The sequence below is a fragment of the Ambystoma mexicanum genome, chromosome 2p (assembly GCF_040938575.1).
Source record: "Ambystoma mexicanum isolate Mex_15411 chromosome 2p, UKY_AmexF1_1, whole genome shotgun sequence".
NCBI classification, from domain to species: Eukaryota; Metazoa; Chordata; class Amphibia; order Caudata; family Ambystomatidae; genus Ambystoma; species Ambystoma mexicanum.
In genome coordinates, this window is record NC_090923.1 from 603272641 (window position 1) to 603293310 (window position 20670).

The 20670-nt window shown below is 45.5% G+C and overlaps 1 protein-coding gene across 5 annotated transcripts in view; it reads right to left on the reverse strand.

The window, feature by feature from the left end:
- Positions 1-20670, reverse strand: part of SEMA3B (semaphorin 3B) — a 600182-nt gene that overhangs the window by 25078 nt on the left and 554434 nt on the right. For all 5 annotated transcript variants that reach the window (XM_069644131.1, XM_069644132.1, XM_069644130.1 and 2 more), the window contains 4 exons: positions 15739-15830; positions 14186-14227; positions 12428-12585; positions 1460-1515 (listed from right to left, as the gene is read on the reverse strand). In XM_069644131.1, the coding sequence (XP_069500232.1) occupies positions 1460-1515; positions 12428-12585; positions 14186-14227; positions 15739-15830 (348 nt within the window). The remainder of the gene's footprint in view (positions 1-1459; positions 1516-12427; positions 12586-14185; positions 14228-15738; positions 15831-20670) is intronic.

Below are 20670 nucleotides of genomic sequence, written 5' to 3' on the forward strand. Positions count from 1 at the left end.
GGATTTGTCACAACAGACACCACAAATTGGTAGCCATATCGGGGCAGATTCTCAAAAAATGGCTTTCAAAGCTGCACAAAGCTCACTCCTGTGCCGATTATCTTCCACATCTACATGCAAACACAGTGGGACAGGGGGAACTCCTCTCCAACATTGACATCAAGATACCCGAATACACAGATGATACACAGCTTTACCTAAAGACTGATCACTTAATGACATTCATTCACTCAAACACTGTGTCCCCCCTCATCCCAGCCTGAATAACAAGTGCCCACGTTAACAACAAACTCATCCTCCTAGTTAATTACACCAAGCATGCTGAAGCTCTGTGGATTCAGGACTCAACTCTCACCCACTGCTGAATCTCTTGGCTTGACTTCCCATTCCAAACACACATCACCAAAAAGACCCTAGCAGCATAGTGCCAACCTGTCCTCCATCCTACTCTTGAGGAAGGACCTGAAGACCCCACTCTTCAAAGAACATTTCACCAATCGCTGATTGCTCCACTCAACACTACTTCTCTCCCTCTGGAGCTAACCCCCGTCCTAGATCCACCTACCCAACCTCCTCTGATATATAATCTGCCTATTTTATTCTACTGTGTTTAAAGCAGACTCATTTTGAGATCAGCGCTCAAATGCAGGGCTTTCTATCAGAGCCAGCTGAGCGACACAATGTTTAACCTATGTGTGTGTACCCTTTCTCAAAGTGGTGGTCTTGGTGCTGGTCTTTTGGATCTTGGCTGCAGGGCGTTTGGTGACTTGTGTTTTAGTGCTAATGAGCTGTGCCTCGTGCATGGACTGTCCTTATTGTTTACATGTTGCTCTGGCCTTTGTTATTCGTGCAAGGACTGGTTTTTTGATGGGTCTCAGTACCATCTTTTTGGGTATATCAGAAGCCTTCCCCCTTCCGGGTGTAGTTCCTCTCTTGAACTCTTTGGCCCCTTCGTCGTTTTGCACATACTGAGCAGGAGGCTCCGAAGCCAACATGTCAGGGTGCTTTATGCAGATGGGGGGAAAGGGGAGTCTGGTTTGGGGTTACCTTTGTTTTTGGAGCTAGTACTGAAATTGACCAGTGCATCTTATGACTGAACATCTGCTATTTCTACTTCACGGATCTAGCATTTTCAGCCTCCACTGCGTACCCTGCCCAGTGCACCTGCTTGCAAATCTGAAGAGTATCTGGCTTAATTATCTTGTTTATCCCTATCCCCACACTAGGTATAGGTCAAAACAAAATAATGTCTTAAGCACAGGTTTCTATAATTGGGCGTCCTAACACCCAAAGCCCTTCGAACCTCGATGGAGAAATTGTGAAGTTCCCTTAGGTGGACACAGTGTGTAACCACAGCATTTCATGGATGGTAACACAAATGACTGCTTGTGACACCATAAAGCACCAAAACGTGGACCTCCCAGAGGGGAAGCCTGCCCCTTGCCTGCTGGTCACTCACCTCCAGAGCACAGGGTGTTTGGGTCTCCGTTCCTCACGTCCTGTCGCCGAAACCTCCTGCCAAAACAAACAAGCAATGCCTTTCAGTCTCATTCGCGCATTTTTCTGGTGCAATCAAGGAATTAGCATACTTTCAGGATGTCTGGCATGTGAAATGCGTGTTTGCCAGTCTAAGCTATAATACCAGACGGCTATCATTTAGGCAGCAAATATAATGTAACAGAACCCAGGCATCCCACAATTTAGTGATTAAAAGCCTAAAAAAACACCAACTGCAAAATGTCAAAGTTGGTAAATGCAACTTTTGGGAAAGTTGTACTTTAAAAAGGCATTCATTTCCAGCCACCCACATCATCCTTTGCATTGCATTTCATTAGGCAAATGGTGGCACCTGTGAGTAGACTGCAACACCACCACAGACCACTTTTAGTGTCAAAACAATGATTTGCAGAATTCTCAAAGGCCAGGGGCCCACGGGAATGGGATCCTATGTCTTCGGAGCAAAAGGGAAAGTTTTAAGGTAAAAAGGACTGAATGTAAGAGTTGCTAGTAAGATCACATAGAAATTAGGATTTTGGAGCGGCAGACTCCCTTTACCTTCAGTGGGGCCACTAAGACGAGACAAGTAGGAGACTGTGACCTAAGATGTGGAACTTACACTGAAGAGAGCACTCCCTCCTCCCCCTGGATTGGGCAGGCATTTTATCTGAAGCTTGCCTGGAACAAGTGGAGAAAGACAGGTTGGTCTTTCCTCTCGCTCATCTTAGCATTCTCTTGGAGTGGCCTTTTTTGGCTTGGGAGCATGATACTGGCTTCTTTGTAGTCCTGTATAGATTCTCCCTGCTAGTGTAGGAACCCACTACACATTGGTCTGGATTGTGCATGGTGCAAAGTATCCTATCTGGCAGCACCAACTCGGGAGCTGCCCATTTTCATCGTGGGAAATTGACACAGGCACCTTACACACATGCCTGCCGGAGGCACAGGAAGGAAGCTGGTGCAGCCGGTAAGGAGCGGGATGGGGTTGGAGGGCGGAAGGCTTTCTTATTGGGGAGAGCATGGGACAGGGAGGAGGGGGACAGGTTGAGTGGAGGTTTGGATGGGGACGAAGCAGGGCCTATGGGGAGGTTAGAAGTTGTGAGAGTGCCCTGCAGAACAGATGGGAGTGGGCAAGGGCTCCAAGGGTGTCTTCCGCACAAGATAAGAGTTAGGGGGATAAAGCAGTAGACGAACGAAAACATTTCCCGCAGGAAGTTGTAATGCAACCAGTCACGTTCTCGGAATACTAGAGACACGTTATGGAGGAGGCGTAGCTGCCGTGGCCTTAGCCTTCAGAAGTAGCTGTTTTCTAACCACTGCCATGCAGGATGAACTGCACAGAAATCATAATTTTATAATGAAAAATTAAATTTTATCTTTGCGGCCAGATTTTCTAGAACATTATAAACGCAACAAACGGGAATGTAAAATAAATGCAAACGAATAATGTGAAATGTTGAACTAATATTTATTAGAACATAACCGAGGAGAAATCAGCCAATAATGACTAGCACAATATGGCCGCTCTGCCTAACCATAATATATGGCACTAAGAAAGTCACATGACTGGTTGCAGTACAACTTCCTGTTTGAATGCTAAATGACTGCAGAGCTTTTAACTGCACACAGAACAGTGGCTATGGAGCCCTGCTACAAGTTTGTAAATCCATTCTGACTTGTATTATTTTAAATGTTGTTTAATACTGAATAACAGTTACATTTTAGCACTATTGTGTGGGGCTGAGTGCTTGTGTTTAAAGCTGTATGGTGTTAGAGTTTCTAACACAAGGCAGTTTTTCACAACATTACAGCAGTGTGTATATATAGACTAATTTGGATGCCAGGGTGCCTAACGCATTGGAGAAAGGCTTGCTGGCGTGTGGTGGCTTAGAGGTCACAGGAGATAGGAGAGCTGGGTGGGTACAGATTCTTGACAGTATGAGAAGTCAAGAAATTACTTTTTTCTTTAAATTAAAGTGTGCCTTAGTTAATATCAACTTGTCACACTATGCATGCATATATATTAAAAAACAACATTACATTACATTAAAACAACAGTAAAATACATAGAGAGATACCATTCTAAAATACACAAATTCAATAATAAGACCAAGTTATCAAAACAATACAGGCAGGCCACTTCCGACTGTCGTCTTGGGACTCTTTCTTCAGTAGTTCAATGCTTTAACAATGTAATCCTTTATCACCAATATGCTCAAAGATATTTATGACACTACTCTTAATATACACTACTCTTAATATGAAGCCATAGATGAGATAAGGCTAACATTAGTGCAAGGCATGAACAATCTAAACACTTTGATCAAAAGGCATCCTCAGCCAAGCGATCATAGCCCTCCACAATTCTTACAAGGAACATTTCCTGCACATAGGCATATTTTAACACAGTGCTCTAGCTTGCCTGTTTGTCTAATGGACTTTTCTCAAGAGAACTGTTAGGAAGCGTCAAGTACATCAAAGGGTTCCTGCGTGATGGGTGAGGGAGGAGTCAAAAGTGGCCCATGGTTTTCATACACTTACACTGGGTAAACAGCATGTGCCAACATGCTGCTAAGGCACTGTACGTCTTGCCACTAGTGATTCAAACTGGTTGCAAGAAGTGAAATGTGCCGATCATGACGGTAGACCCATAAGCGGTTTCCAAGCGGTGCCCTCAACTTGCTAAAGCCATTTTCTTACTGCATGATGGCCAAGACAGTTAGCTCAGTAACTCTTAAAATATACCAACAGGAAATGCACTTTTCCTAATCCAAGGGCTACATTTACAAGGCACAGGCCTTACTACTCCTGGTGCTACAGCACCCCTGGTCCAAGTATCCCTCTGTAGCCACACAAACAGGAAGGCAGATGGCCAGCATTGGAGACATTTTTGGTGCTCCCCCCTTCAACAGCTACAGTAATGTATCCTCGAAACTTAACCTTTTCTCTTTGCCCTTGGTGGGTTTGAGAAGCTTCTCAAGAAGTGCGTCCTACTTTTCACTTTTAAATATTAGGGTTTTACCACCGGCCAAACCCGCTGAGCAGGAAGATACATGCGTATAATCCAGCCCAGTCTGCACATTCCCGGTTGACGCCCCTTCATGATTACCACAAAGCTTCCTTGGTATTTTGCGAGGTCGGCTGAATGGTGACACAACCTTCGCCCAACCAGTGCAACCATCCCTGTAAGGCATCAAGCTGGACCCTATAGTAGACAGACAGACAGCCAGGGTCAAGGTCCGACCTCATACGGTGGTGTTACTATTCCCACCCATCTGACCTGTAGGGGGGCTTTCTGTATCCACTCCTTGTCATGGACAAAGCCACAGCGTAGCTTCCTGTCACTCTAGCAGGAGCAAGATTCATGGAGAGTAACTAGAGTCACAGCGTAGCTTCCTGTCCCCCGAGCAGGAGCGAGACTTATGGAGAGTAACTAGAGTCACAGCGTAGCTTCCTGTCCCCCGAGCAGGAGTGAGACCCATGGAGAGGCATGGTGAGGTATCTAGAGCTACGGCACCGATCCCTGTGCCCAGAGCATGAGCGACACCAATGGAGGGTCATGTGACGGATCTATCAGTTAGGAATTTGGCATTTAGGACTCGAGAACTGTCCACTGCACAGATCTGAATGGCCGTGCTTCTAGAGGCGTCACCTCATAGTAATAGCTATATGATAAGCATGGCCACATGCATGTTGTGGTCTTTCCCCTCTTGCAGGTCTGCCCACTGACAAGATATTATAGTAATAGGAATATATATAATCTATCCGCAAAGCAACCTAACCAGTTGTCGGTACCAACCCGGAACTTGACTTTCCACGCACCCTAAATGCACGTTTGATGAAATCCCAACATAACAAAACAATTTGCTCTTTCCTTCCGGCACAATACATGTTTAAAATGTAACCATCAGTGCCATAAAGTGGCCTTTGGATCACATAAATCAAGTGCCACACAAATAACACACCAAGCAGCTTAACATATTAGGGTGGCAAAATATGGGCCATTTTCTAGTGGCGGTCTGGTGGTAGAGTGGCTTGCTGATATTCGGGCATGTAGGAGGGTAGCCTTCTGGCAAGGAAGTGGTCCCTAGGTCAGCAGGCAGTGGATGCATGCGGAGGGTTAACTTAAAAAGGGGAAGGGTCTGTTTATATGAAGTTCATCTGCTCCATATTCCTAGAACACGATATATGGGATTGCCTGCTTTATAGACACACATACTCCAACAAATATGTTATGTTAACCAAATGTGTACCGCACATGTTCACACAAGGTAATCTTGGCGCTAGGACCCATACAGCCAGGCTAAGGCCCAGCTACAACTTAAAACAAGGTCTTCCGAGAGTGTCTGAATTCAAGGTGATTCGCAGTACGCCTCAGGGCGTGTGGTAGGTCATTCAACAATTTACCAGCAGAAATTGAGACAGCGTCCCCCTACCCTAGTTAGGTGGAATTTAGGGATGACAACTAGGCAGGTGTTACCAGAGCAAAGAGGCCGCCTGGGAATATAGAGGAGAAATGTGTCTTGAAGATAATCGTCTCTCTGGCGATAATACGCTCGGTGGACAAGGCAAAGAGATTTAAATGCAATCTTCTTAGCCCCGCGAGCCAGTGGAGTGAAGAGAGCACAGGAGTGATGTGAGAACTGTAGGGGGTATTGGTAGCCACCCGGGCAGCAAGATTTTGCAAAAGCTTTAACCGGTGTATAAGGCCAATAGGCTGAGCAAAACACAGTGCATCGAAATAGTCAATACGATTTATGACTAACGAGGCAACTACCAGAGGTCGTAGATGAGTAGGCAAGAATTGCAATACCTTTTTATCATAAACAAGTTCTCTATCTTAAAGATAGATTTAATAGAGAGCTTGAAATGTCTATCCACTTGTTTTGGAGTCGCTGTATGTGGGGTGTAAATATTTCTCTAATTCTTGCATTGAATTTGCTGTTGCAAAATATTATGGAAGAATTGGAGGATAAAAACAAGGAATGTAATATGTAATGCTTCTATAATGGAATACGTTAACTGTAATATTATGGCTAAGGACGGAACATCTTTAAATTAGAAGATAGGCTGGATGTGATTTCTTTTTGCTGCGATTTGTAATTTGATGAAATTTTTTTTTTATCTGTATGGCATTTTAATATTGTAGGGCTTTGAAATAGAGTATTTGTGTTTATATAAATGAATTGTTGTTTTTGTATATGTTAAATGTTGTATAAGGTTTTCTGTAAACTATTAATACAACAATAAAAAACATTTTTTTTTTTAAATACCTTGCGAAGCACTTTAAGAAGAAAGTGGCCCATTTTGCAGACCGCACTCGCCTGAGAAGCCATTGAGAGTGACGAGGAGCGATGAACACCCACATTCTTAACCACATTCACTGGCATATGGAGCTCACCCTGTGCAAAAGGCCAAAAAGAAGGAGTCCATACGGCAGGATTCGGGGGAGAAACAACCACCAGAATCTCCGTCTTGTCCCCATTAAACTTGAGCCAGTGGCTGTTCATCTACCATCTCATGGCCACCAAGCATTCACACAAGCGCAACAACACCTCAGCTTGGTTCAGATCTAAGCGAACCAGAATCTGGGTTTCGTCGACATAGGAATAACACTGGAAGCCACGGAAGTGGATGAGACAGACCAGAGGCTGCGCATGGATGTTAAATAGCATAGGGGACAAGGCAGAGCCTTGGGGAACACCACAGGAAAACACATGGGAGGGAGAAGAGAAAGGGGAAAGAGATAGTGATTGCCCCCATGTCAGTCAGGAAAGATGTAAACCAAGCCAGAACGGGCCCAGAGAGACCCGCTGAGGCCAGGCGGGACAGCAGGATGGAGTCGTCGACAGTGTTGAATGACGCCGAAAGATCGAACAATATCAAGGTTCCCACTTGACCCTGATAAGCCAGCCTGGCCAGATCATCAACTACGGACACCAGGACTCTCTGTGCCACGACCTCAGCCAAAAACCCTGACTGAAAGGGGTCAGAAAAGCAGTCCATGTGCATCATCCACCACCCTGGTGTTTTGTGTGGCAGCAAAAAGGGTGTGGGAGTATGCCTGTTCTCTTCTGATGTATTCTAGGGCTGTGTGTCTTTTTTAGACCTTTATGTAGGTTTCGTTTTCTCCAGTGCTGTAAACATGGAGATGAAATTACTAGATTGAACCATGTGTGTGCACCTCCACTGTTGCAGCTCGGGACATAAACTGTCTGAACAATGCCTTTGTCTCGTGACGGTTTGACCTGCGCATGAATCTTCATTGGCGCCAAAGAAGAAAATGCATATGTGGGCCTCGGGGAGCTGAAGGCAGCATCATAACATTGGAGCCACTCAAGGCACCTTCTCATCGGTGTTTAGCCCTCCCCCACAATCCCTTCCTGTTACTGGAACGTGGTCTGAGATGAAGCTGACAATGCAGGTGATCAGTTTCTACCCCCATGTCTGCTCTGCACAACTTACCTCGTTGCCAGTTCCAGCTGCACAACTGCGACGCTGTGCTAGTATTTTAGGGCAGGATTTTTATTTAAGATAAAGAACATGATGGTCGTCTACTTAAGCCGGTTGAGTTCATATAGAAAGTAGCAAGATAGATTACGAATATGTGGATTGCGATGCCTTAAAATATAGAATGGTTTCTGAAATGGGTCAAAGGATGCTGGGGTCCAGGCTATGGAATTCAGCCTTTGAGCAGGAGCCAGTCTGGTTAAAAGAGCATCTAGATTCTAGTGATGCAGATTGTCATAGAGGCAGACAAGCACTGAAATCTGTGAATTTCTGCAAAGCCAGTAGCATAACTCTAGTTTTTGGACTTTGATTTCGTCAATCTCTACCTGAGGGCTGAAGCTAGCTTCTTGAATGGCAATAACACATTTTCAAAGATCCCTGTCTCTACTGGGGTGCCATGGTATGTGTACTTATGTACTCGAAGGCCCTCATTCCGAGGTTGGTGCTAGTCATGGCGCTATTAGCTCCATTACTAGCACCAATACCGGTACCGCCAATGATTTAGTGGCATGGGGACTTACCGGTCCAGTCCGACCTTGGCGGGACCGGTAAGTCCCCATTTGTAAAGCCATTGCCCATTCCCATTTGAGCCCCCATAGGGCTCAATGGGAAGGGGGAAGGGGTCAATAACGGTACCGCAAATTGCGGTACTGTTATTGACCCCGGTAACCCTTTGCGGGTCCCGTCCTTAAAGGGAAGGATCCGTAAAGGGACCTCAGAATAGAGCGCAAAGGGATTACCGGCACCGGTGTCATTACCAGTGCCCGGTATCCCTTTGCGCCCGGGTCGTAATGAGCCCCTCAGTAATTGTAATTGGTAATTTCTAACATGCTTAATACCTAGAGGTTTCTAAGCGCGGACCCGGGAATCGAACCTGTGTTGCTCCATGTCGTCTTGTTTCCAAGATGTTGCCCCTGAGCTCTCCCCCCGAGACAAATAAACCCATCACTAGATTATAATAGTCTGCTACTGCATATTTTGAAAAGTCCATTTAATAACGTTTGGAAGTAGAGGGCTATGTTTTGGGAAGTTAGTCTTCTTGGCAGAGAAGGCAGGAGACCTTAAAAAAAAACAAACATTGATGAGGTCTCCGTCTGCGGTAACAACATATCTGGCCTTGCTTAGCTGAAGCACATTTAATGGATAAGTATTGGAGTGTCAACTCTCCTAAATAACACAGACCATTGCAGACCCTCAAGCTGCCAGCGTGCCTCCTGCTTTAGATTACAAGGCGCTCCAAAACGTGTTGCTACTACTCAATGGCCCCAAATCAAAACATTTCTTCTGCACCTTTCTTCTCCCACGAATACAAGCACTACGATACCCGATGATGGATTAATGCTCCACTGATCCTCCCTCGGTCTTCATCTGGAGTCCTGAGCTATAAGAAGCCAGTCCATCTTTGTTTTAGTATTTGCATGTCTTTTCCCAACTTTCCACCTCTTTCCACCTCTTGCTGTGTGCTCACTTCAACATCCCAGGATTTTCCATCTTTACGCAGCCCGCAGAGTCTCTTGAGAACAATCACAATTCTACCATGACATGTTCATAAAGCACTTCATAATGGAATCCGGTCATTTTTTCGAATGCAATTATGGCTAACAAATTTAGACGATGTTTTATTATGTTTTTTGGGGTTTCGAAAGTTAAAAAAAAAAAGACATTCGAAATATTTTTTGGGGCGAAATATTTTCAACATAATGCATTCGAAAAAATGCCATTCGAAAAAGTTACTATAAACCCTTCATAATGGAGTCCTTCTCGTTCTAAGAGTTGCAATAACAGGTGTTATTTTTGGTCCTTTGTGGTACGCAGGAAGTTCCTTCGATGTGTGTAGCCCTTCATCATCTTATATGGTTGTCTAAATAAGCTTCTAGTTTACAACAGCTTTACACAACCAAGATCTGCCGCATCATTTTGAAGGGTGTGCTGAAGAAAAATGTTTTGGCTTTGTGGCCAGGAATTCCGCTACGTCTGTTCCGACTGCCCCTTTTCTGGTTCATCTCCCAGGAAGTCCGTTTTCAAAGGTCTGCCCACATAATAACCTCCTCCCTGGGCTGCACAGGCCTTCAAGGCAGTAGTACCAATCCTATGTCTGGACTCAATTCACCTTCTCCACTCTGTCCTAAAGTAACTTGTTCTCCTTGAGAAGTTCGGTTGCCTCTGCTTTCTTCGTGAACCCATTAAAGCAGGCTCCGGGGAGATCTATGTTCCCAGCTTGGGCTCTGGCAATTGTCAGAGCTTCGCAGAATTCATTCTCTGTCCAATCAATTGGCAGATAGCAGGGAATGGCATTATTCGGTCTCCTGCTTGGCTGTCAACTGATAGTTGGCAGTGCCTGGTCGTCAGAAACTGGTCGACAGACAAGACTGGTTGATGGATAAATCAGGTAATAAATGTCCCCCTAATTGACCAATATATGGTGGGGAAAGAGGGAAGTCTAACATAGAGGTAAGGTGGGGCAGGGAGCGGGCTGCGAGGGGTTGGTGGAATACTGAGGTCATGGATGAGAGGAGATCAGGGTGAGGGGAAGGGGAGTAGCGGGGTGCGCTGAGAGGGGACTCAGAGGGCATGCCCCTGACAAGAAGAGAGAACATAAGATGGGGCAGTGGTTGTGGGGAGTTGGGGGTGGTGAATACGTGGGTTTAGGGAGAAGGGGAATATAGGTTAAGGGAACGCGGTTTGAGAATGGAATAAGTAGTGGAGGGCATTATTTAAGTAATAGCATTGGACGGCCATCAGGGGTCAAATATTTTGCACTGTCACGTTTGGAAGGTCTCACACCTTGTGTGGGAGAACAGCTGTGATCCAGCAATATACCAGACGACCAAAAAGGATTTATAATTATCCTTAGAACCAGATAACAGTTGACCTGTGGCGGGGTGATCTCATCAAAGGTAATTAACCTTCTCCATGGCACTACCGTTGGTAGCACAGGGACGTCATTTGGGGGTCGCCAGGGGTCGCAACTGCGACCTCTGTGGTGTCCCTTGCGACCTCTACTAAAAAAAAAAAAAAAGATTTTTTTTTTTTTTTTTAAAGTTATGCAAGCTCCTGGGCTGTGGCTCTTTACTTCTGGGGTGGTTGGCTTTCTTGTTCAGGCCCCTTAAAAAAAAGACTTGAGGCACTTGTTCTTATTTTTCTTCTAACACTTTCAGCACTGACCCTAAATAAGAAAGAATAGGAATACCAAATAATGTGTCTTTCTGGAATTCTATACAGTAATTGCTGGCCTCATTAAATGTTTATTTCAGGCACACTTCAGGGGGTGAGTCACTGATTTAGTCTGTTCTTAAACGCCTCACTAAGCCTAAGCCGTTCATCCTTCTGAGGTCGATAAATGAGTACCAACACAGGTTGGGTGATATTGGGTGTATATTTTTTCTATATAAAGCGCTTAATGATGTGTTATTATATAGCACTTACGCTTATCATTTGGTCATGGACGTCTGCTTGCATACACAGTCATTTGGTAATACGGGCCAATAAACACTGAACTTAATGATACATATGGCGATCCATTCTTGTCTGAATGTACATCATATAGTGATATCATAACTATATTTTTCATAGTGTACAATGCTATGTGATGCCATTTCCTGTTTCGTCAACGGGTGAAATGTCGTGTTCCATCGCTACCCGCTATATCACTTTGGGGCGGGGTCTAATGACATCACTTCCTGTGATGTCATCAGAGGGTCAAGGGTCGGGTGATGTCACTTCCGCTACCCCTGGCATTTTGGTGAAATGACGTCCCTGTGGTAGCACTCCCCGTTTCATTGCACTCTACAACTTTCACAGGCTTGTGTTGAACGGATCTGCATGATTTTTCCATCGCGGAAAAGTCAGCGACGGAAAAGTTTGCATGAGAAATGTACGCACCACAAAAGGCTCGCACATTTTTCATGCGAACACGCATTCAAAACCCCTACATACCTACACCCACACCCACAACATGCCCACAACACTCCCCCACCCTCAACACACCCACACCCCCAACATAAACAAACCCTACTTACCTTTTTTACACGCTGAGTCCCTGTGACGCCAGTTCCCTTTCACTTCCGTAATCGCAAACCGGCGCAGGGGGGTCTCACGCAACCCCCGCTCACTATACCAGACAGTATAGTGAGCGGGGTGTTGTGGGGGACACACACACAACCAGAGTCTTTTAAAAAAATATATACTTACCTACAATGCTACCACCAAACGTTCGAACATTTGGTGTCAAACCTTTGGTGGTAGCATTTTTCGGACTTTTTGTGCGGTCGGATCTTTTTTTTCGGTCCGATCATACAATTCCGTGTTGAAATGTGTATGAGAGTTTTAAATCCCGCAACTCAGACTCCAATTCTTAGACACAGATTTCCCGACAGGCATGAGACCAGCACTTCAATACATGACTTCCTCGGACACAAACCTTTTGGTGTTTGGTAAGTACCGGGTGCAGGTGGTGCCATCCCAGGCACAGTATGGGTCTCGGGCCAGACAGCACTCCGCACAGGCCTTGCCGTAGATATTGCACCGGTGCAGAGGCACCTGCGAAATGGATGTTTTGGACCCAACATAGAGCTGTTGCTGTGGAGACAAAGAAAAGGACCGAATTAGCATGAGCAGCCATACACATTACATCAACTTGTACACACATTCCTTCTGATGCCCGGGTGTACATTTAGAGCCCTCCTGAGCATTCTGCTTGGTGTTGAGGATGCATTGAAACAAGCATACGGTGCTACTGAGGCAACTGGTAAGCAACGCGGACACATCCCAGTAAAGTAGGTGCTTTAAACTACTGACCCTGGAAAGGATGATGGTTGTGCTTGACCATTTATTTATTTATTTGTACACCATGTTGGGTGTCTGTGCTAGGTCTGCTTCTGGTTCTGTAAATCGTGTATGAAAAGGCAGGAAATACCACCCCACCCCCCCCCAAACCCCCAACCCTTCTTGAATATGCTGTCTAGGCTATGGACTCTCATCTGCTCATTAGTAATGCAGGACATTTCCACACATGCAGAGAAGGCTAGATGTCTAATGGCGGGTATGTGTAGCTCATTCAGTGCTCATTTATTCTTTACATTCCAACACTTGTAGTCACACAGTTGAAATATGAAAAACAAACACAGAAGGATATACTGCAAATAGGCATGTTCAAAGCCATTAAGATTGGGTTGTTTGAGTATTTTTTTTGTGAAACCTGCTTGTCACAATGGGACAAACCCATTTTTGCTCTTACATTTATACAGCCAGACCCATTGCCTTTGCCAATGCTTGTTTTGGGGTGGAGTAGAATTAGCTTAGCAAAGAAGGGGATGGATACAGCGGAAAGCAAGATGCAATGGGTCAATGAGAGGCACTTTCTGCATCAGAGCATGCATGCTTGGCACCAGGATCCATCTGACAAAACTCCTAACAGCTCAGGACTGGGCGAACTACATATCACTGCCATGGGATATCACAGATATGGGACACGTCTTGCCAAAAAGAGGAGGTATCTCCCATAAAAAGCACTGTGATACAGGTGAGTATGATCACCTCTCCACCCGCCCCCCCACCCACTGCCCATCACACCTATCACCCATTTACCTACAAATACAGATATCTTGGTGAAAGAAAATAGAGACCAACCAGCTATGTCTGCGAAGAGTACTGATAAAAAGAACATACGACTGCTAAGTGGGTTGACCAATAGGATGTCACCATTCCAGGCGGCCCAATAAAATGTCAGTGCTAAGACTTGTTACTAAGATGCATTTTAGCAAACGAGTATACAATAGGGGCCTGCAATCTGTGCCCTTTCAAGTTTTTATATCTATGGCTCCCATGATACTCCACCATTGGCTCTGCTGGCTAGAACTGATGGGAGTTGTAATACAAAAAACATCTGGGAAGCAAAGGTTGCAGACTACTGGTTTAGTCGATAAGGTTATAGAGTTCAGGGCCTGAAAAACAAGTGCTTTGGGTGCAGCTATCCACTGACAGCCTGGCTGGACTTGGCCAGGTCACTTTACTTTTCTGTTCCTTAGATGTAATCATTTGACATTGGTGTGGACGTATACAATGAGCCAGATGGTTGTAAGCATGCTTCACATAGATATGGAAGCCGTCCTTTCAAATTGTCAAAGCAGGCCCCCTTGTGGAGACTTCCCCTCCCTGGACCAATGAGAAAGCTACTTACGCGCTTGGAGGACAGCTGCATATTGGTGATGGGTGACGAGTCCTGAAGAAAGCAGGAGAGACAATGTCAAGTTGTTGGAGAGCAGCTATTTCATGTCAAGTGCTTGCTGGACACCTTCATGCAGGACACACGCTACACAGTTTACCCAAAGCCTAACATTAGATACACAGAAAAAGCAACACACGGAAAAGCTCTCTTTCAACCAAAGCTCAACAGGGCATAAGCTATCTATGACACAGTCGGTGGACGACATGTGATTCTACAAAGAAATCCATTGGCCCATGCCAAAATGGAGGCTCACACATGGACATATCCTGGAGCAGGCTAGTTGCTATGCGTTAGCTCGGGCATGTGTCTCTGCTGAAAGACTGGATCATAACTGGTCTCTAATGCAAATATAAACCATTGGGGACTGGAAAACCCAGACATTACAGGACAGTGTGAGACCTTTCATTTACAGGCACAGTAACTGTTTAGACAACCAACCATGCTGGTAGAGCCCAGAGGCCATTGCCATGCAGCGGGTATTGTTTGAGTTCTGTGGACTCGTTTTGTTTGCCTAGGTCCAGACCTGGGCGAGCAGATTCCCACCACCACAAACAGAGCCATCTCAAAAATGAAGCAATATTCAGCCCCACTGGGCAGATTCGGGTAATCCATCATGATCTCAGTGGTCAGCAGAGTAATGAGCCTTGGCCCATTGAGTGCTTGTCTTTTGTGACCTGCCCAGATTGGACACTTGGAACCCAATGGTATATCACTTTAGGCAGCAAACTGCAGTTCCCTGCCCTCCTCTGTGGATGCTTTACTTTTTCTTATATAAGGAGACCTTATCTACATTCCCTTTTCTGGTCCCCTCTTAAACTTTCTCTGAATCCTTTTCTCTCTGCCTTATTTTCTGCATGTTTAATTGCCTCAATGTTTCTGTCCACCCTAAAATATTCACCAAAGAGACAAACAGACACACACGCACACACACATCACAGGTCTTCAATGTAAAGTATACATTCCCAGCTCAAAACAGATTTGTGGATTACAGAAGGTTATTAGTGACCCACGCCACATTGGTTACGGATAGGAGGGAATGTGTAAATTATCACACAATCAGAATCGTTGTAGGTTACTTTTACTTATTGATGATTAATACACCAATTTATACTGGACTCCTCGAGCGTCGAAGTGCTCGATCGCAGATGGAACCCATGTTCCACAGAATTGCTCTGGTTTCCATGTCCGTGTGCTATCCTCCCTTCTAGGGAGGATAGCAGCCATCTTGGAAATGTTGAGCGCCTGACTAGGTTTGACCCTCAAAGGTGGTGCATAGGCTTCCCAGGAAAGTCGCTGTAGACAAGTTTGCCCCAACCTCAGTGTTGTAATGAAACAAGAGCAATATGCTTCACAAGCTTAGAGAGAAGTTGTAATCTCACCAGACTGGCTGTGTCCCACCTAACCCTGGACTAGACTCACAATTAAGGCCTACTTCAAATTCACGCGCGACGGGACAACCCAAAGCGTGTCGTATCATCAGCCACACAGTGCTTGCGTCAACTCACCCTTAAGACCTGCAGTTCCTCCAGCAGAACCTCCTCCATGTTCTGCCAGCTTTCTTTGGGCACTGAGATCACCTTAAGCACGGTCCCAATGTCTGTGGGAAATACAACATAGAATAATGAGTCTCCAGTGATGTTTATGAGGCTAGTCATTTAATAATGAGTAGATGTAAATGTCTTTAAGGACTGAGACGCTTGATTGTTCTTTTATATAGTAATACTCTCATATATGCGGGGATGTGGCAAGTGCTGCGTGGAATAAGAGAACCCATACTGTGATGCACGAGGGCAGTGAATTGGGACGTGTGATAAAGGCCTCTGGCTAACTAGGTGCATCCTACCAGTCTTGTGAGTGTTTTTATTGTTTTGTAGAGTGCCAATGGAGGAAGTCGTTTTTAAGAGGTGAATACAGACTGCCTATGTCAGCTTAACCCTTTAATATGGAAAAACATTTCTTGCCTGTGCTTGAGAAACAAGTTGACTGCTCTTGCTCTTAATGTCTCTCGGATGCAAGTCCAAAGACAGAACATCCAATCGGGTTGTGCTTATCAAACCAGATCTTAGCAGTCAGGTAACTCTAATGATGATCCCCATGTCCACAAAGTATGATCTTACATTGAATCCTGGTTGGCAAAGCAGACCTCTTAGAGCCCTTCCAGGGGGGCTGCCTTGCTTAATTCTCCGACAGCCAAAGGGAAGAGCGAAGGAGGATTCATGTGGGCCTGAAAGTGCTCAGTAGATTTGTTTGACTATGGTCCCATGTCGTGTTCCCCTGTAACCATGGACCACGAAAACAGTTGTTGTCTCATTACATCTGTATCACTCCTCGAGAGCTGTATATATGCATCATGTACCCAAGTGAATATTCTGTAACACAGCCATGATACCTGAGGGCAGTTGTGCGCTTTATAAATGGAAATAAATAAATACAAGCTTGCAGGTTGGGGACATTTTTGTCAGTAACCACATGAAGCAGAGGAGGAATGAAAGCAAAATGCGCTGGAATTGAAATGGGCATCAAGTACATCATCCTGCCTGTGCCTCGTACCTGATGTTGCGTCGCGCTGTTTCAGTATGAGTCCGGCTGATGATGCCAGTACCGGGCAGGAATTGATGATGGTGCTGGTGAATGTTAGGAATGACCCTCGGGATCCCCGTATGATAAAACAGAGAGTAGTCAAAGACCCACTCCCCGCACCACGTTATGGCGTTCCCTGATTTCTGTGATGTGGGGACAGTTCAAGCACTAACAGGGATGCCAAATGTTACTGGTTTCTCTCGTGCGTAGAGTATTGCTGATAGGCCAGACTGGGTGGAGCAGGATCCAGGGTAAGGAGGTCGACTCCAGGGCAGTAGAACAGGAGACCCCAAGGCAGGTGAGGAGACCCTAAAGGCAGCAGGAAGCAGGCAGAGAAGGGCAGGAAACAAGAGTAGCCTGCCAGGAGGCAGAGACCCAGGAGGGAGGACAGTAACTACAGAGGGGCCAGAGGGCGGAAGATCAGAGGGGAAAAGGCAGGCAACACCTCAGGAGGCAGGGACTGGGCAAAGCCAGTGACCACAGAGGGCATTGAACCCTGGGGGAGCGTTAAGATGCCCCGACTGCTTCCAGCTGGCATGTTAAATAACCTGCTGCCTCTGCAGCCTCTGGCACGTCTTCAAGGCAACAGGGTTCACGGCCAACACTGTGCATGTGCAGATATGAGATGCTGGTCCCCCGTGCCTGTGCCATGCCTCTGACATGGAAGGGGCCATGGGGATCACCAGTGCCGCCGGATCCCGCTGTTTGTTTATGCCGGGGCCTGCCGCTAGAGCCCCAGGCTCTATTGGCGAACCGCCGCGACAGCCCCCAGCGCGGGTACCCTCCCAACAAGGTTAGTGCCAGAGCGCACGCACGTCAGCACACATGACATTGGACCATGGAATGTGTTGCCCACAATAGGGGTCTTCTATTCATGCTTGATGTGATGGATAATGCCAGGATTTGGGACTTGGGAGCTGACTAGCGTGTGGTAGGATGGATCGTCATGATGGTGCAAAATACTACGTTATCCGACTGACCGACCCAGGGAAATTATGATATTACTCCACACAGTGTCAACTGATGCAGTTTTTCCCCATCTTAATTTTTTTTTCGGAGACATCTGTATCCCCTTTCAGCTGGTCGATTGCAGCACACATTCCCTGGTTATCATCAATACAGGAAGAGATGCCAAGCTAGTGGATCCTAACATATCTGTTAATGGTTTGAGATGGACTTAAAATATTACATTGAAGCATGGGATGCCCCAAAGCACTCTTCATTAGATTGTGAGAACAAGAGTACAATTTTGAATGGTGGTATAGCTTGTTACTCCTTTGGAAGACAGGCCAGTGGTTAGCTGAATGTATTAATGACCTTACCAAGGGTGAAAGTATTCATACATGGTATCTTCAGCATGGAGTGGCCAGAGGCTATTCTGCAGGTACAAGGTGGATGCCTACCCTGATCAAGAAATTAACCAGGTTGGTGGACACAGAGGCAAGTTCTCCTGTGCTATTTCTAGTTGCCCAGATGGGGCACAACATCTGTCCAAGGTTGATGGGGATCCTTCTTTCTGCAATCTTCGCACTTGTCTGTGGAAACATTGCTGGGTCATAAGGGATTAGGGAATTTCAACATTATTCCCAAAGTCTGTTTCTGGGAGTACAGAGGTAAGTCATCGAAGTGGGAGAATGAGTGAGGCACTGTTCAAGTGTGCCAGGATATTGATGCTGGGTGTTACTGAGCTGCCAATGAAATCTATGTTTTAGAGAATGAACCAGACCCAGTTTGTCCAATTATATGAAGAACAAACTAGGCCCCATTGGATGAGAATGCCGCTTTGGGATGGAGTGAGGAATCATTCAAGTGTATAGGATCACAGATATGCGGCAAGAGTGAGATTTCAGTGAAGTGCAGGAGATCCATATTGGGAACAAAAGATCCTTATATTGAAATGGAGGATATCAGTGATGACGATACGAGTGAGACACCACTCTAATGCACGAGGCAGTGATGTGTAAACAATCAAAACACTGCTAGATAGTGTATTTGGAAATGTATATGTTCGTGGTTCCAGTTGATGTTCGGGTATACATTGTATGAAGCTGCCTGCAATAAACAAGCACAGCAACACATCCTACAATGAGATTACTTGAAAATAATTAGCAAACGGTGCATGCGAGTTGGTGAGTGTTGTGGATTGCTTAGAAGGAGTGTCTGAAATGGTAAAATTGGGCTGATCTGTTGTAATGGCGTATCAATGCCCTTTTTATCAATATCATATCCCCATGAATTACTTTTTAGGCTAGTTAAATAACATGCAAGTCTGACTGATTTTATAAATGGGTCAATCCGGTAGACATTAGTTATAGAGCAATGGTCATTCTGTGGCTTGTATCTGTTTGGAGTCACATGTGCTGCATAAGCTGCCATATAACGGTTAGTCCAATGTCCTACTCATAATGCTCCACACGTTGATGAGTCCAACTCTATTGTTTTCGTGCTAGGTCTTTTGTCTCCTTTCTTAAAGCTCCCACTTCACATGTTCAAAATTCACTGGTATTTTATCCCCCGACTTCATACATACACACGAGCGCACACAGGGGATAACAGGCACGGCCAGGAGAGAGAAGTTGCAGTGTTATTTCACGTGTGTCTGTCTGTATGTGTGGCAAAGGAGGGTGACTGTTAAAGGGTGAGGGGACGTTTGTTGGGCTGGAAAGGGGGGTGGCAATGATGAAAGGGGGGGCTTTGAAACCCCCCATTTTCATAGAAATTCCGCTAGTGCAGGAGAGCATGGGGGTGGGATCGCCCTCCCAGGAGATGGGGGTGAGTTAAGAGAGTGATATTTCAGCATTTGAGGCCATACAAAATGGCCTTGAAAATGCAGAAATATCACATAGAACCAGGCACGATTGGGCCAGGCACACAATGAATGTTGAGAGCACCGATGTGAACTATGAAAGAACTGGTGATATGGGGACTTTTGGAATGTGTAATGTGAGGAATGATTGGACCAGCCACATGGTAAATGATGAGATTAGTGATGTGGAGTATGGTTAGATCGTTGAGGAGGGAAACAATAGGACCGGTGGTGTGGGGAATTAGGATTCAATAAGGTAAGGAATGATGAGCCCAGCAATGTGTAGGGGATCAGACTTGTGATGCGAGGAATATTGGGACCAGCCATATGAGATATGTGATGGAACCATTAATATCAGTAATGTAGAGATCAGTAATGTGGGGAATGATGTAGCTGCTGATATGGGCAATTATGCAATGTATCGTGAGGAAGTGTAAATGTCAGGACTGATGTAGGGGAATGATTAGACCAGTCATATAGTAAATGATGAGACACGAAGTGTGGAGAATGTGTAGACCATTGATGAGGACAATGACAGGACTAGTGCTGTGGGGAGTTAGGGGATAAACAAAGATGACAAAAGATGAGACCAGTGATGTGGGGAATGATGAAATCAGTAATGAGGGGAATGTTGAAACTAATAATGCATGAAATGAGACCATTTATTCTTTATTTATTGGTCACTTGTTAGGCGCTTATACAAATAGCAAAACTGTTTCAAGGCGCCCACAGTGCTAACAGGGAGGGGACAGGGGAAGGTAGAATTAATTACAGCAAGGATAAATAATTGAATTAATACAAACAAATAATGAGAGTAAAGGTAAGGGAGACAAACCTGCTATGCCTTGTGAGTATTCAGAACGGGCAAGTTCCGAGGGGGAGAGGGGGAGGGATATGTGCTTTGATGATCATGGATAAGTGCTCAGGGTAAGTGCTAAGAGGAAAGTGCAACCACCCGTGGTTAGGGTGAGCCCAAGTAAGTTCAGTAGAAACACAGCGGCTGAGAGATGTGGGCGGTCAAGGCCCAGAGGAAACATAAGGGCCCTGCACA